Source organism: Sorex araneus, chromosome 1, assembly GCF_027595985.1.
Source record: "Sorex araneus isolate mSorAra2 chromosome 1, mSorAra2.pri, whole genome shotgun sequence".
Taxonomy (NCBI): domain Eukaryota; kingdom Metazoa; phylum Chordata; class Mammalia; order Eulipotyphla; family Soricidae; genus Sorex; species Sorex araneus.
In genome coordinates, this window is record NC_073302.1 from 152,321,366 (window position 1) to 152,336,489 (window position 15,124).

At 40.7% G+C, this 15,124-nt stretch overlaps 1 protein-coding gene across 1 annotated transcript in view; it reads left to right on the top strand.

Annotated features, from left to right (window-relative positions):
- Positions 1–413: 413 nt before the first annotated feature.
- Positions 414–15,124, top strand: part of LOC101540036 (beta-hexosaminidase subunit beta-like) — a 28,807-nt gene continuing 14,096 nt past the window's right edge. Inside the window, exons 1-6 of the mRNA XM_004608554.2 lie at positions 414–810; positions 3,695–3,840; positions 5,946–6,011; positions 8,871–8,917; positions 9,776–9,886; positions 12,096–12,197. Of these exons, the coding sequence (XP_004608611.2) occupies positions 587–810; positions 3,695–3,840; positions 5,946–6,011; positions 8,871–8,917; positions 9,776–9,886; positions 12,096–12,197 (696 nt within the window). The 5' untranslated portion in view covers positions 414–586. The remainder of the gene's footprint in view (positions 811–3,694; positions 3,841–5,945; positions 6,012–8,870; positions 8,918–9,775; positions 9,887–12,095; positions 12,198–15,124) is intronic.

Consider the following 15,124-nt stretch of genomic DNA (forward strand, 5'->3'; position numbering starts at 1 on the left):
TGAAAAAATCTCCTGTGCCAAGATACTCTGTTCTCAGAGGGAACTTTTGGTGCCTGTGTTTGACTCCCCCGCCCCCTCCCAGCCCTACCTTCTGCGTGCCCCGTCAAAATTCTGCCCCAGGGAGTTTAGACGATTAGTCTGAATTGTCTTGATCTTTACGTACAGACCTAGTAGTCAATAAACGAATGGCACATCAGCAATCAGATGTCTGGGCTTGAGAGAAATGGGATGACCCCAGATTTTGTTGTTTTTTTGCAGGGAGGCAGACGCCAAGTGTGAACTCAGCCTCTGGCAGCTGAACCAGAGGCTGACAGGGGCTGACAGGGGCCGCCTTTCCAGCTTGGTGGGCAGCTCCTTTAGGCGGGTGATGCTAGCCGGTACTTGGTACGGACACGCTGGTGTTTGTTTCAGTCCGGGCAGGGGGCGGGCCCAGCCGGGCCAGGGGGCGGGGCGCGATGCGGCGACTTATAACTCTGTGACTCTTGGCGCCCTCGCTTCCTCCTCCCGGACCTGGCGAGGAGTCCCGGCGTCGGGCGCGCATCTCGGTGCAGTTCAACACACCGAGAAAGAGAGCAGCCGAGCGGCCATGGAGCGGCGCGGGCTGGCGCGGCCCTGGATGTTGGCATCGCTGTTGGCGGCGCTGGCGACGCAGACGTGCTCTCAACCGAATCTGGGACTGTGGCCCTGGCCTCTCTCGGTGCACCTGTCCCCGCACGTGCTGCACCTGTCCCGCAAGGAGTTCGCCATCGAGCATGATCCCTCTTCCAAGGTCAGCCGATCCTGCAGCCTCTTGCAGAATGCCTTTCAGAGGTGAGTTCATCCCAGGCACCAGAGGGGCCCTGAGCACCATCGGGTACAGCCCTGGGAGTGCTAGAGGTCGTCCCGGCACTGCAGGTTCCTAGCAACGCTGCATCCTCCAGCGCTAGCGCTGAACTGCCTGCCCTGTTGTCTGAGACTCACCCTCAAGCCTCTTAACCTCTCCTTCCACCCACTGCACGCCATTAAAAAAAAAAAAAAAAAAAAAAAAGTAAGGCAAGCTTACTGGGTTTCTCGGGATACAGAGAAGCAAAAAGTATCGGGAAGTCATGGAAAGGCAGATCATGAGGTCGAGTCTAAGAAATCTCCTTACCACCAAACACAGTATGTTTTGTGCTTTAGGACTTAAGTTTGTAGAACTGAACTTTCCTTCTGTGCTGTACTGCTGAGAAACAAGGACAGGGTAGTATGCTGAATGACATTCAGGAGGATGACAAGAAAGCGTGATGACATATTTAACGAGCGTAGATAACCAACACTTGAATCAGCTCTGAGATGGTTCAAAAACAAGTTCTGCTGTCTCCAGGTAGAGTGGGTGATGATTGACGCGTTTGTCTGAGTCAGGTTCTGTGTGGGAAGCAGCTGTTGATTATGGCTTTATTGTTAGGAAGCAGATGATAAAACATTAGTCCTATGGCTAGGACTTGAAAGCACACAGGTGAGCATTGCAAGGTGTCAGAAGATGCAGCGTCTATGTCTGATGAAGAGCAAGAGGAAGAGCCGGAGAGCTAATATAGGGGGTAAGGCACATGCCTTGCATGTGGTGGTTGAATGTGCTCAATCCGAAACACAATATATGATCCCCAGAGCATCTTTGGGAGTGATCCCTGCGTGCAAAGCCAGGAGGAAGCCCTGAACAGAGTTTGGTGTGGCCCCAACCCCCTTCCCCACTTCTACCCCAATCCAAGACAATATTAGCAGTATAATGAAGGAGATCTGAGAGCTCCAAGTGGCCCAGGACACACCGAGGCCCCACCTTCGATTGCTCAGAATCCTGATTCCTGTCTGTGAAGAGTTGAGCTTCTGTCCCAAGCCTGCTGTGAACCGTGCAACTTGCACACCAATGGTTTGGTTCAGAGCTTCTGTTTGGCTCAGAGTTTCTTTCAGTTTCTAGAGCAAGACCCATCAGTGGCCATTTGCTTTTCTTTAAACAAAGTGCTTTGTGCCTTCAACCTGGACTCACCAGATTAACCCAAATCTGCTACATACTTCCGGCTCATATCAATATTTTCAGTAGCATTTCACTAACCAGGGGCAAAAAATTTGCCTTATATGGAACCTGCCAGGCCTAACTCAGATCTCAACGTGACTGACGTCTTTATTTTTAAATGAAATGTAATAAAACTTAAACTAAAATTTTCAGCTTACCATCTTTACCAGCTTGAAATTGCTGGGTGGGGAATAGGATGATCAAACCCCAGGCCTTACCCAGGCAAGGCAAATGTTATTCTGCTGCACTCCACCCACAGCCCTATCGTGAGCATTTTTAAGTCCATGATCAGTGAGTTCAATTTCCCTTTGATCTGCCATGGTTTTCTCAGGAAAAGAGTCCTCAACACATTTATTTTTATTTTTATTTACTTGGTGGGTCTCCCAAGTGGTGCTCAGGAGACCCCAGACTAGCAGATGATTCTCCATTAACAAGGTCAATGTTCAGTGCAAGGGCCCAAGGATATGGTGCCGAGGGCCTCGACAGCAACAGCCGGTGGTGCTTGGCGGTCTTAAGGCTGCCCTTGGGGATGCTATTAGGACTGTGTGATGCCAGGAGTGCCCCCTGACTGTTTCCTTCTTTAGCTCCCTGACATGGGTTCTTAGCACATTCAATCTATCCAGACATGTTTATTGGAGCTAATGCCTCGTCCTACTTCTGGAAAATATAAGACATCCTTACACATAATTACATATACAGTTTTCTGATTTATAAGCATCTATAGAGTAAATAATTTCTTAGTGGCCTATCTTTTAGCACTGTTAAATTCTTATTTATATTGTGTGATATTTGGGAACCAGCATGAGGCAAATTTTCAAGACCCTGGTGAAATTCTGTGTGCCGGTGACCGTCTTTTGAGAGTTCATGCATTAGGATAATTTTGTTGAAAGGTAACAGGATCTCAGGCTCAATCTAGTTTCAGCCATAAGAAAACCTATAACTCTCACACAGAACCAGCAAGTCCAAAGCAGGGTTATATCAGGATAAGTGACTGACCCAACAATATCATGAAGGAATCTTTTCCATCTCTGTCTTTTTTTCTTTCTTTCTTTTTCTTTTTGGGTCACCTGGCAATGCACAGGGGTTACTCCTGGCTCTACACTCAGGAATCATCCCTCGCAGTGCTCAGAGGACCATATGGGATGCTGGGAATAGAACCTGGGTTGGCCACGTGCAAGGCAAATGCTCTACCCGCTGTACTATTGCTCCAGCCCCCAATCTCTGTCTTTGATCCATATTATGGCTAGAACTGGTTCAGGTTATTACACTGACAGAAAGTTTTCTTCTGAGGGTTCACCTCAAAGTGGCGACTTCCTGTCACCACCCACCAACCCAACCCCTACTTTACAGGTCAAAACTGACTTATGCTTCCTAAGAGAGAAGGGATTACCATTATTGATTACTGACTTATAGGAACTCATGAAATGTTACTTGGCAGTATGGGGGAAATTTATGGGGAAAATCCATGCTTGAATCTCATACTCAGAGATTCTGCTTCTGAAGGCCTGGACATCAGTGTAGTCCTGTAGTCCCCAGGTGATGTGATGAACAATTTCAGTGAAAGCCTCTAGCTGGAATAATGTGTAGCAAGGATTTGAGAGATCGCACGTCTATTCCAAGTGTAACTACTGTGCTTTCAAGTTTTGTTTGAATTGATTTTTCCTGCAGGTATCATGGGTATATTTCCAGTTATTATCAGAGACAACAAGACCCTGCTGAATTTGAAAGTGGAAAACAGTTAAAGAAGCTCCTGGTGTCAGTGGTCCATGACTCAGACTGCAACGCTTACCCCAGTATCTCTTCAGATGAATCCTGTGAGTACATGTACAATGAGAACTTAGCTGCTACTTACAAGCTTTCATGCCTGAAATAGGCTCCATTCCATGAACTATTGTGAGTTTATAATTTCTCTTTTTAAAGATACCCTAAAGATTTGGTTATAAGGGGCTGGAGCGATAGCACAGCGGGTAGGACGTTTGCCTTGCACACAGCCAACCTGAGTTCGGTTCCTAGTATTCCATATGGTCCCCCGAGCACCGCCAGGAGTAATTCATGAGCACAGATCCAGGAGTAACCCTGTGCATCACCAGTGTGACCCCAAAGAAAAAAAATTTGATTATAAAAGTCATGCATTGTCATTGTAGAAAATTTTTAATAATAGCAAGAAGAAAGAAATGCCTCATCATTCTAGCACCCAGACTCAGTTACTACTATTTTTGCAGAGTAATGCATTACAATTTTTTTAATACAGGACAGAGTGTTAGTACAGCAGGCACTATAAAAATAAATAACAATCCCCCCCAAATTTATTTAAAGTAAAAATAATTCTGTTCTTCTGTTCATCTTTTTTTGTGTGTAAAGTACACAGAAATGTGCATTTAACTAGATATTTTATATGATATTTTAATGGCTGCATAATATGCTACCACAGTTTTGTTCTGTTGGGGGGGCCCCACTTCATGATGCTAAGGGGCTATTCTGGCTCTGTGCTCAGGAGCGACCTCTGCTTGTGCTGGGAGACCATATGTGGTGTTGACTATTTGAGCTCATGTTGACTATATGCAAGTCAAGTGAGGTCCTTCTTTCCGGCCCAATTGCTCAACCACATTTTTATATAATAATCTTCCACCATATGTGAATTTACATAACTCACCTGGCAACCTCCAATTTTATAGTAGATAATTTCTATAGGGAGTATTTACAGAAAATAATGTGAAATTGCACCAAGGAATCAAGTTGAACAATATGAGGATATTGTGATAGAAGATCATTGCAGACTGGTGACTGGGTCTCAAGATGATAGAAAGAATACCACATATCTCATAAGAATGACTCTTGTTCTCAGACTACCTCATAAATCTCTTAAATACATCTCTTCCTTTTTTTTTTGTTTCCCAGTTGTAGTTTTTGGGCCAAATTCAGAGATTTGGTCTTACTCCTGATTCCTGCTTCTGTGCTTAGACGTCACTCATGGTTGTGTTCAAGGGACCATTTACAGTCCAGGGAGGGAAAAACGGGGCCAGCCAAGTGCAAGATCCTATACTTTCTCTTTGGCCCCTCTTCTTTTGCTGAGCAGAGAGATTATAACATCACTGTGGAAGAATAGCTTCATTCCTCTTCAGTTCTGTAGCTGTTCTGAGAAGAGGAACAGGACAGTTTATTATTATGAGATGTGTGTGATTTCAGTTGGCAGCTCCCTGACAACTGTCAGAGTGGGACTGTGTCCACTGCTTACTCCTGGTGGGGCTTGGGGGTCATATGGAACGCCAGTGATTAAACCTGGGCAAGCTGCATGTAAGGCAAGAGCCTACCTGCTGTACTACCTCTCAGAATTAGGTTTTGCAGTCGGAGTTGACATAGACAAGGTCATTTCAATTGCCAATGAAATTTTGTTACTTGTGATCAATACAGATGAAATATTGTAAAGTACAGATGAAATTTATAAGGACTGGAGACTTAAAGTTTGTTGTCCATGTATCTTTGTAAACTTTTTTTTTATTATGAAAAGAAAATTTTCTGAGACTTATCTGATTTTGGAATTTTCTGGTTGAAGACTAAATTTTGTTTAATCCAGTTATATTGATTATAAAAGGAACGGCTACAAATGAAAATGTAGGAAAAAGTAACAAATGTATTATCATTATCTATTAAGAACAATAGTGCATATACCACCAAACCAGAAGTAAACTAATTTCTATTGTAGGCAGTTTGTTCAATATATTATTGATATTTGATGAAGTCTTCCTGTACTAGTGGAAAAGTCAAAAGACAAAAATTTCAATTATAAAATAAATATCCTAGAGAAGGTAAAGTTTGGTGATTATAGCTAAAAATTCTGCATGCGTATTTCAAAATTTCTAAAATAATAGCTCATTAGCATTCTCACCACAAGAAATTCCTTTGTTTTTTGACAATCAAGATAACTTGAAGGTACAAGGACCAGAGGCTTCCCTCAGTGCCAACAGTATCTGGGGAGTGTTGAGAGGTAAGTTCTATGCACTTTCATTGTTATTTTCTGTTAAAAAAAAATGTTTAACTGGTGCTTTGGGAAGTCAGCCACAGCAAAAATTTTCTTCCTTGGATCCTTTACAGAATTGGGTTGTTGATTATTAATTATTTCTATGAAACATAGCTCACTTAAAACACTAGAAAAAGATCGTTTAATGTTTTTTAAAATTCTTGAGAGATTCCTTCCTAGGGTGCTGTTCTTGACATTGTGTTGTTGTGAGTCTTCACTGGTTCATTTTGTTTCAGGGGATTTGATTTCTATTTGTGTTTCACCCAAGCAGCTTTCATTGTACAGATAAGGGCGTTGTGTACTTCTCTTTGGGGTGCTCATGTTCCCCTGGTGTGGTGCAGTGACCTGCAGTGTCGGGGATGGCAGGTCACAGAGCTGCCAGAATCCAACTCTTCACATAGGGTCGATCTGGGATTTGACCTTCTGATTGTGTCCTTGAAAGGCAGGTTTAGGACCCCTGCACTTGTCTTCTGGGCCAGGAGCAGGATGATTTTTGTTTCTTTTTCGTTTTCTTTTTCTTTTTAGTTTTCCCTTTTTGGACCACGCCCAGCAGTGCTCAGGGCTTACTCCTAGCTCTGCACTTAGGGATTGCTCCTGGCAGGCTCAGGATATCATATGGGGTGCCAGGGATTGAACCTGGGTTGTCTGGGTACAAGGCAACTGTCCTATCAGCTGTACTAAAATTCTGGCCCTCATGTTTCTTTTTCATTTGTTTTTTGTGTTTGGGGCGATACCCAGTGGTCCTCAGATACTACTCCTGACACAGAGGCTGGGGTTTTCTTCCAGCAGTGCTCAAGAGACTCTGGTGCTCGGGATCTTACCCAGTGTTCCCACATGGGAAGCATGCTCTCCACCTTTTCCAGCTGTCTCCTTAACCTAAGGGCAGGCTTTTGGAAAAGGAGAATAATTTTTTTAAGGTGAGCTATCTAACCTTAAACATAATAATTAAAGTAAATAATATTTTAGATTTGACTTGTTTGCTTATTATGTAAAAATAAAATAATCATTGTCATGTTCTCTATTTTTATATAATTATTTTGGGCTGGAGCAATAGCACAGTGGGTAGGGCGTTTACTTTGCATACGGCTGACCCGGGTTCGATTCCTCCGCCTCTCTTGGAGAGCCAGGCAAGCTACCGAGAGTATCCCACCCGCACCACAGAGCCTGGCAAGCTACCCGTGGCATATTCAATATGCCAAAACCAGTAACAACAAGTCTCACAATGGAGAAGTATTGATTTGCTTGAGCAAATCGATGAACAATGGGATGACAGTGCTACAGTGCTACATACTCTTATTTCAAAATAGAATAAAAATTATCTAGAGATGTTGACCATGAGGTAGCTTCACTGTTATCGTTGGGATAATTTACATGTAAATTTTTTGGTGGGTGGGGGAGTCCTGGGGGCTGGTTGTGCCTGATGGAAGATTCAGTACTCAGTGTTCCATGGTCACACCTGGCACTGCTCAGGTGTCAGGACCCAATCCTGGGCCTCATGCATTATCAGGTGCATGCTGCAGCCCTTTGCACTCTCCCTGATTCTCATCTGCCTGTCTTCACTAGAGTTTGTAGGGAGGCAAAACCTTATTGATGTTTGCCTTGATCCATATTAAAATAAAGAACATAAAGAGAGCGTGAAGTGGCTGGAACCTAGCACAAGAACAAGATTTTCTGTTTACTCTAAGTTTTTCAAAGCCATATACTCTACATGAAAATTGAATGTTTTACCACTTGAGCAGCAAATTCAAAAGTCGTTTTCTTGCTATGAGCTATTCTTGGGGAAGATTAGAAAAGGTCTATCCAAAATGATTTTTGGCATATTTTTAGGTTGAAATTTTCTCAGATTAAAAAAAATGGATTGCCTTTTTTTAAATTAAGACATAATGATTTAGGGGGCTGGATCGATAGCACAGCGGGTAGGGCGTTTGCCTTGCACGCGGCCAACCCGGGTTCGAATCCCAGCGTCCCATATGGTCCCCTGAGCACCACCAGGGGTAATTCCTGACTGTATAACCAGGAGTAACCCCTGTGCATCGCCAGGTGTGACCCAAAAAGAAAAAAAAAACAAACAATGATTTACAAAGTTGTTCATAATAGAGTTGTTTCAGGCATATGAAATTTTTTCAGCTTATACTGCTGTCTGATAGGACAGTCATTTTGTTAAAGTCAAGGCCAATTAAATAAAATTATTTGTGATATGAGAATAAACCATTTTGCAGCTGTGTGTAAAACACTGTCCTAAGTTGGGCCTTTATACTTTTATATTTCTCCTTTGAGTCCCTCTGTTGCGTTTTTTTTGTGTGTGTGTGTGTGTGTGTGTGTGTGTGTGTGTGTGTGACACCTGGCATTGCACAGGGGTTACTCCTGGCTCATGCACTCAGAAATTACCAGTGCTGGGGGACCATATGGGATGCTGGGAATTGAACCTGGGTCAGTTGCATGCAAGGCAAACGCCCTACCCACTGTGCTATCACTTCAACCCCCCTCTGTTACATTTGATACTAGTAAGGTGTCAATATTTTAGCATAAATTTTTTCTTAAAATATTGCAGGTTTACTAAGGAACTCATTTTATTATTAAATCATTTTCTTGTGTTTATTATTTGAACAGATCTTGAGCAGGGATTCAATTAAGTGTGGCATTTTTTTTAGGTGATAATGGAAATGGAATTTTTTAATTTTAGTTTTGATTGAAGGTACTACATTAGAGGGTATAGATATAACACTATATTCTTGTATTTATTTCTAGTTTGGGTTTCTATTTGGATAATATAACTTTTATTGTCTTCATTTATTTTATAACTGTTATTTATTTTACTTTTCGTAGGCTTGGAGACCTTTAGCCAGCTAATTTATCGAGATACTAATGGGATTGTAAGTATAATTATGTTACTATTAGTTAAATTCGTTATTCCTATTAAATAACTATGTTACTAAAAATGGTTGAATAAACCTATTAGTACTAGAAAAACACAGGCTTTCTAGTTCTTTATTACTTTTTTTTTCTTTGGTACTTAGGTCAGGGCCTCTCAAGCCCAGAATTGACCTATAGACTTGAGGGTCACTCCAGAAATACCCAGCGACCAGGTGGTTGATTCGGTATTTGGGCCCAGAGAAATGGTGCTGCATACCAGCAATTACCAGACTCACTCTGGCTGTCTCAGCAGCAAGCAGGGCTGCACCAAGCCGTTCCCAGAAGGCAGTGCAGCTTCAGGGATCAACCAGGATTCCATACATGCAAATCATGTACATATCTCTGACCCATGTCCTCTTTCACAGGACATAGTGCTTGCTGTCTATACCTCTATACCATAATGCTTGAAGTTTATTTTTCTTCCATATATTTAACTTAGCTGGAAAATGTAAATTATATACTTTCCTTCAGATGCATGTTTTATTTTGGTTTCTGGTGGTTTTTTTTTTTGGTTTTGTTTTTTGCTTTTTGAGTTATACCCAGCAATGCACAGGGCTTACTCCTGGCTCTGCACTCAAGAATTACCTCTGGCGGTGCTCAGGAGACCATATGGGATGCTGGGAATCAAACCCGGGTTGGAGTGTGTAAGGCAAATGCCCTACCTTCTGTGCTATTGCTCCAGCCCCAGATGTATGTTTTTTTAAAAAAAATTTCAGATGAACTGATGTTTTATTTGACCCTTTTTACACACAATCTTCACTGATACCTAATCAAGAGAAAATTCTAAAATAAAATTAAAAATGAATTTTGTCTTATAGATCACCATCAATGAATCCAGCATTATTGATGTACCAAGGTTTCCTCATAGAGGCATTTTAATTGATACATCTAGACACTATCTGTCGGTGGAGCTTATTCTTCAAAATCTTGTAAGTAACTCTTTCAATCTATTGTCTATTCTTAAGCTGTGCTGTTTTATTTTGTATGTTATATGGGGACTTATAGACCACTGTGGGGGTTTGAAAAGAGTCATCTGCTTCTCTTGTGCCAAATAGAAACACTGAGCTTTTATTGCTTCCTCCTGTGGGAAGTTTATTTCTTTAGCCGAGAAGTGGAGGATGTCCAAGCCTGCTTTCCATGGCGGTAGAGAGAAGGGCCTCAAATTTATCCCCATTAAATTTAATTTTAGCCCGTTGTTAAAACAAGACTATAGTTTTAATGCCACCCACTGGCTTTCTACGTACAGTCCAGGATGGCAAATCTAGCCAGTGTTTGTTTGCCCAAGTAAGGATACTACCCTGCTGTGTGGTGTTGGAGGAATAATCCAAGGATGCCAGAGTCACTGCAGGTGCAATTGGTGTGTAGGGGGCAGGGGCATTTTTTCTGTTTGTTCCCTTAAGATAAATTTCCAGGGGAATGTAAAATGAGGTGTTTTTTTTTCCTGATAAGGGGTTGGTAGATAAGATAAATTTGGAAATCTCTAAGCTAGACATTTGGTTAGAAATAGATAGTAAGTGTATAGATCACAAGTGGACTTGAATTTTCTGACTTTCACTGACTTTCTTGAAAGTGGCATAGACAGGAGTCTGAGAGCTGTGTACCTTGGGAGATGATCCAAAAATTTATGATAGGACTTCGGTTTGTCAAAAATCTGTTAAGACTTCTTTTTCCAGTGGTCTTTGTCCTGATTCATTTCTCATAGCCTCATGTCCTCCAGTTCCATCCAAGTCACAATTAAACACAAGATTTCATCTTTTGTCAATATCTGAGCATTGTTTCACTGTGTGTCAATGCACCATGATTTTTTTTATTTTCTCATATGTTGACATGCACTTGGATTGTTTATAGTTCTTACCTATGATAAATAGCTCTGCAATGAAAACAGGCATATACATAGATTCACAAACTATTGTTTTCATGTTCTTGGGATGTCAGGACTGGAGAGATAGTACAGAAGGTAGGGCTCTTTGCCTTGCATTCGGCCAAACCAGGTTGGATCCCCGACATCCGGAACCTGATATCACACCTCTGGAGTGATCCTGGAGCACAGAGCCAGGAATAAGCCCTGAGTAATGCTGGGTGAGACCTGAAAACCAGGAAAAGAAAGAAATTAAAAGAAGCAGAATCATTGGGTCATATGATAGCTCTATTTTTAATTTTTTTGGTAAGTCACCATACTCTTTTCCAGATTGAACTGATGACAAACCACCAATAGTGAATGAATGTTCATTTTTCACTCTATTGCTACCTCTGCTTGCTGTTTTTGGCCTTTCTAACGTAGATTATTTTCAGTAGTGTGAGTGATATCACACTGCCATTTTGATTTGTATTTTCCTGATAATCAGTGATGATGACCACTTTTTCATATGCTTTGTGGCCTTGTGTTTGCCCTCTTGGAGGATGCTTCTATTCAACTGTATTCCCCATTTTTTAAATATAATTGTTTTATTTTGTTATTTCTGAGTGCTTCATTTATTTTAAATGATTGGTTTTTTTCCCAATGCACAATGTGCAAAAATTTTCCCATTGGGTATGGTATCTTTTAATTTTAGCCATTTTTTTCCTTTGCAGTAGATAAATTGCTTAATCTTTGTAGCTCCTTTTGTTTTAGTTTTCTGTTCAGACAGGGTTGAATCATTGAATTTTCTCCTGAAGTCAACTTTGTAATTGTTTTGTCTGTGTTCCTTCTTATGTATTTTATGGATTCATGTTCAATATTGGAATCATCAGCCATATTTTGAATTAACCTTCATGCATGTATAAGATAGCTTCATTTTTTTGCATGTAGCTAACCAGTGGATGCTGTGTTGCTCCACTTGATGCTCGTCTCTCATTTTCAGAAATTAACTTTCTGTATAATCGAGGGTTTATATCTGGGCATTTAATTCTGAGCCATTGGTTTGAGAGTCTGGCTTTATTCCAGGACCCACACTATTTTGATCAATACCCCTGTATAGGTATTTTGAAAATGACAGGTTGTGTATGGAATGTAATGTGAAGGCTATCTATTTCAGTGTTTTTGCCTTAAAAAATTGTAAATGGAAGCAGACACACTGGGAATAATCCTAAATGTAGAAATGTAAATTGGATTGTGTATTAAATCTGTTGTGTGTAACTGTTTAACACCTTGGCTTGCAGGATGCCATGGCTTTTAACAAGTTCAATGTTCTCCACTGGCACATAGTTGATGATCAGTCTTTCCCGTACCAGAGCACCACTTTCCCTGAGTTGAGCAATCAAGTGAGTATTGATACTATTGAAAATATGTGTTGGTGTTAATTGGTTGGTGGAGTTTCCTCCTATGGATAAAAATCACAATCACGAAATCCATTAATCACCGATTTCTCGGGTGGGCTCAGTAACATCTCATTTCGTCCATTCCTTGAGATCTTAGAAGTCTATCTCAACTCGGCCCTCCTAACGATGTTGCACTGGGGGCTCTTCAGGGTCAGGGGAATGAGACCCAGCTTGTTACTGGATTTTGCATATGAATACACCATGGGAAGCTTGCAAGACTGTCCCATGTGGGCAGGAAACTCTCAGAAGTTTGCCAGTTTCTTCCAGAGAGAGAAGTAGGCTAAAGATATCTGAGAGCTTGCTTTTAAGTCTCTCTCTGGATGTTGGCTGTTGATGGAATTACACACACCGGGGTTCCTCTGCTGGTACCTTCATGCATGAGGCCTGTCCAAATGGATAAAAATAAGATATAAAATAAGACTTCAGAAAAATTTTAATATGTTTGTCTCCATATGTTGATTTAACTCTTACATTTTCATAATCATATTTTTTTTAATTTTTAATTGAGTCACCATGTGGAAAGTTACAAAGTTTTCAGGTTTAAATCTCAGTTATACAATGCTCGAATACCCATCCCTTCACCAGTGCTCATATTCCACCACCAAGAATCCCAGTATAGCTCCACCCCGCCCCCCACGCCCCTAACCCCCCACACCCCTAGCCCCCCCGCCCTTACCCCCCCTGCCTGTGTAACTAATAAATTTCACTTTACTTTCACTTTGATTGCATACAATATTTCAACAAAACTCACTATTATTGTTTGGAGAGTCTCTCCCCTAAAGTCAGACCTGCTGAAAAGGAAGCATTAGATAATTTGTTTTCCATTGCTGAGGATGAAGAGGTATGAGGTCGAGTGACCACACTTAGCGGCCTCTCAGTTTTGGGTTTCTGTAATTTAGTACATAATCATATTTTAAATTATGTATCATGAGTGACAATGTTATGTTACTTTAAATGTTGTCAACTTCTGTTAATGTACGATATAAATGTCTATAGAGAATATACATGTAAAATTTAAAAAATAAAAATGTGGGAGACCTGAAGCATTTATTATTAACATGCAATTAAATAGTGATGATGTATCACTGTATCAAATACGCCACGGGTAGCTTGCCAGGCTCTGCTGTGTGGGCGGGATTCTCTCAGTATCTTGCTGGGCTCTCTGAGAGGGACAGAGGAATCGAACCCAGGTTGTCCATATGCAAGACAAATGCCCTAACCGCTGTGCTATCGCTGTATACCGGCTATATTAGTTTTGAATAGAATTATTTTGGGTTCTTTAAATGACTGTTTCCCTCTCTGAAATACATAAAATATACATTGTTAGATATGTGAAATCCTTTGCATAAAATACTAACTAGTTTCACTTTGAAGAGTTTAAGTTGACTTTCACAGACCAGAGGAACTGGGAGCAAGTCTTAGTATAAGCTAGAAGTGTAATCTCTTTGTGATATAAAGACAGCAGCTGAAATTTAACAAAACTTAATGCATGGCTCAAAGTTGTAGATGGCAAGAAATGGAGTCAGGACTAATTTCAAAGTTTTTATCAATATTGTGTAGCAGAGTCTGAAATGCTACCTATACTCATGCTATGCTTTACTGGGGAAAATTTCAAACACATATAGAAGTAGGAAAAAATAATGAATTTCCATGTACTTATATACCTTCATCAGTCAGTACTTGAGCAATAAGATCACTTATCTCCCCAGCACTATTTTAATTATACTTTGCATGAGTGTGGTGTGGGAATTGAACCCAGGGATTCAAAATATGAGGCATGTGCTCTACCACTGAGTAACATTCCTGACTCTCCATCCCATCATTTGGAATGAAATTTCATAGATCAGATCACATTTGTAAACATTCTATTTTTTAAAATAGATAAGAGACCTATAATATCATAGGAATGGTAAAAACTAACACTAATCCAGATACTTGGTTATTAGGTTCATTTTCCAAGGGTCTTTTTTTTTTTTTGCTTTTTGGGTCACACCTGGCGATGCACAGGGGTTACTCCTGGCTCTGCACTCAGGAATCACCCCTGGCGGTGCTCAGGGGGACCATATAGTATGCTTGGAATTGAACCTGGGTCAGCCGCATGCAAGGCAAACACCTAACCCGCTGTGCTATTGCTCTAGCCCCAAGGGTCTATAACTTTTAATGAAAAATTTTATAACTTATATACAAATATAGTCCATATGTAGCAACCTGTTAAATGTGTGTTAACTCTCATAAGTTAGAGATGTAACCCTCCTGTCACTTTTTCCCTTGTAAATCTTGATTATCTTTGTAAAGGAAACGAAGTCTAATAACTTTACACACTGCATTTGCTGATTGTATTTCAATTAGTGTTGATTAGCATATTTTTTGTTCTTTAAATTTATATAAGAAAGTAGTTAAACACTCTTAACTAGATAGAAGTTTGATATTGGAGCAGATTTCTTTCCAGGACATAAACATTTGTAGTTTATAACTTAAAAAATAACCTATTCTAACACCATCCATGCACCTTTATCTTTATTTAGAATCAACTTTAATAAATTCTAAATTTTCAAATGAACTGTCAAGGGGCTAAGGATAATCTCCAAGAAAATCATGTTGGTTCAAAAATCTCTGGGAGGGATTTTTAAAGCTGATAGTAATGTAATTCAAGTGTCTTTGAAAGAAACAGCTATGCTTTGTAAGATTTGTGAAATTGGTTATAATGAACGAGTGCAGTGGATTCTGTTTTAAGTAGTTTCATTCTGGGGTTAAATATTTCACGTCTGAGGTTGTATGGTTACATAAGATTGAAACAGCATGAGGGCAGATGTCCTTGAAACTACTTGCTGGTAGGAGTACATATTCTCTCAGTACATCTAGCATGAGCC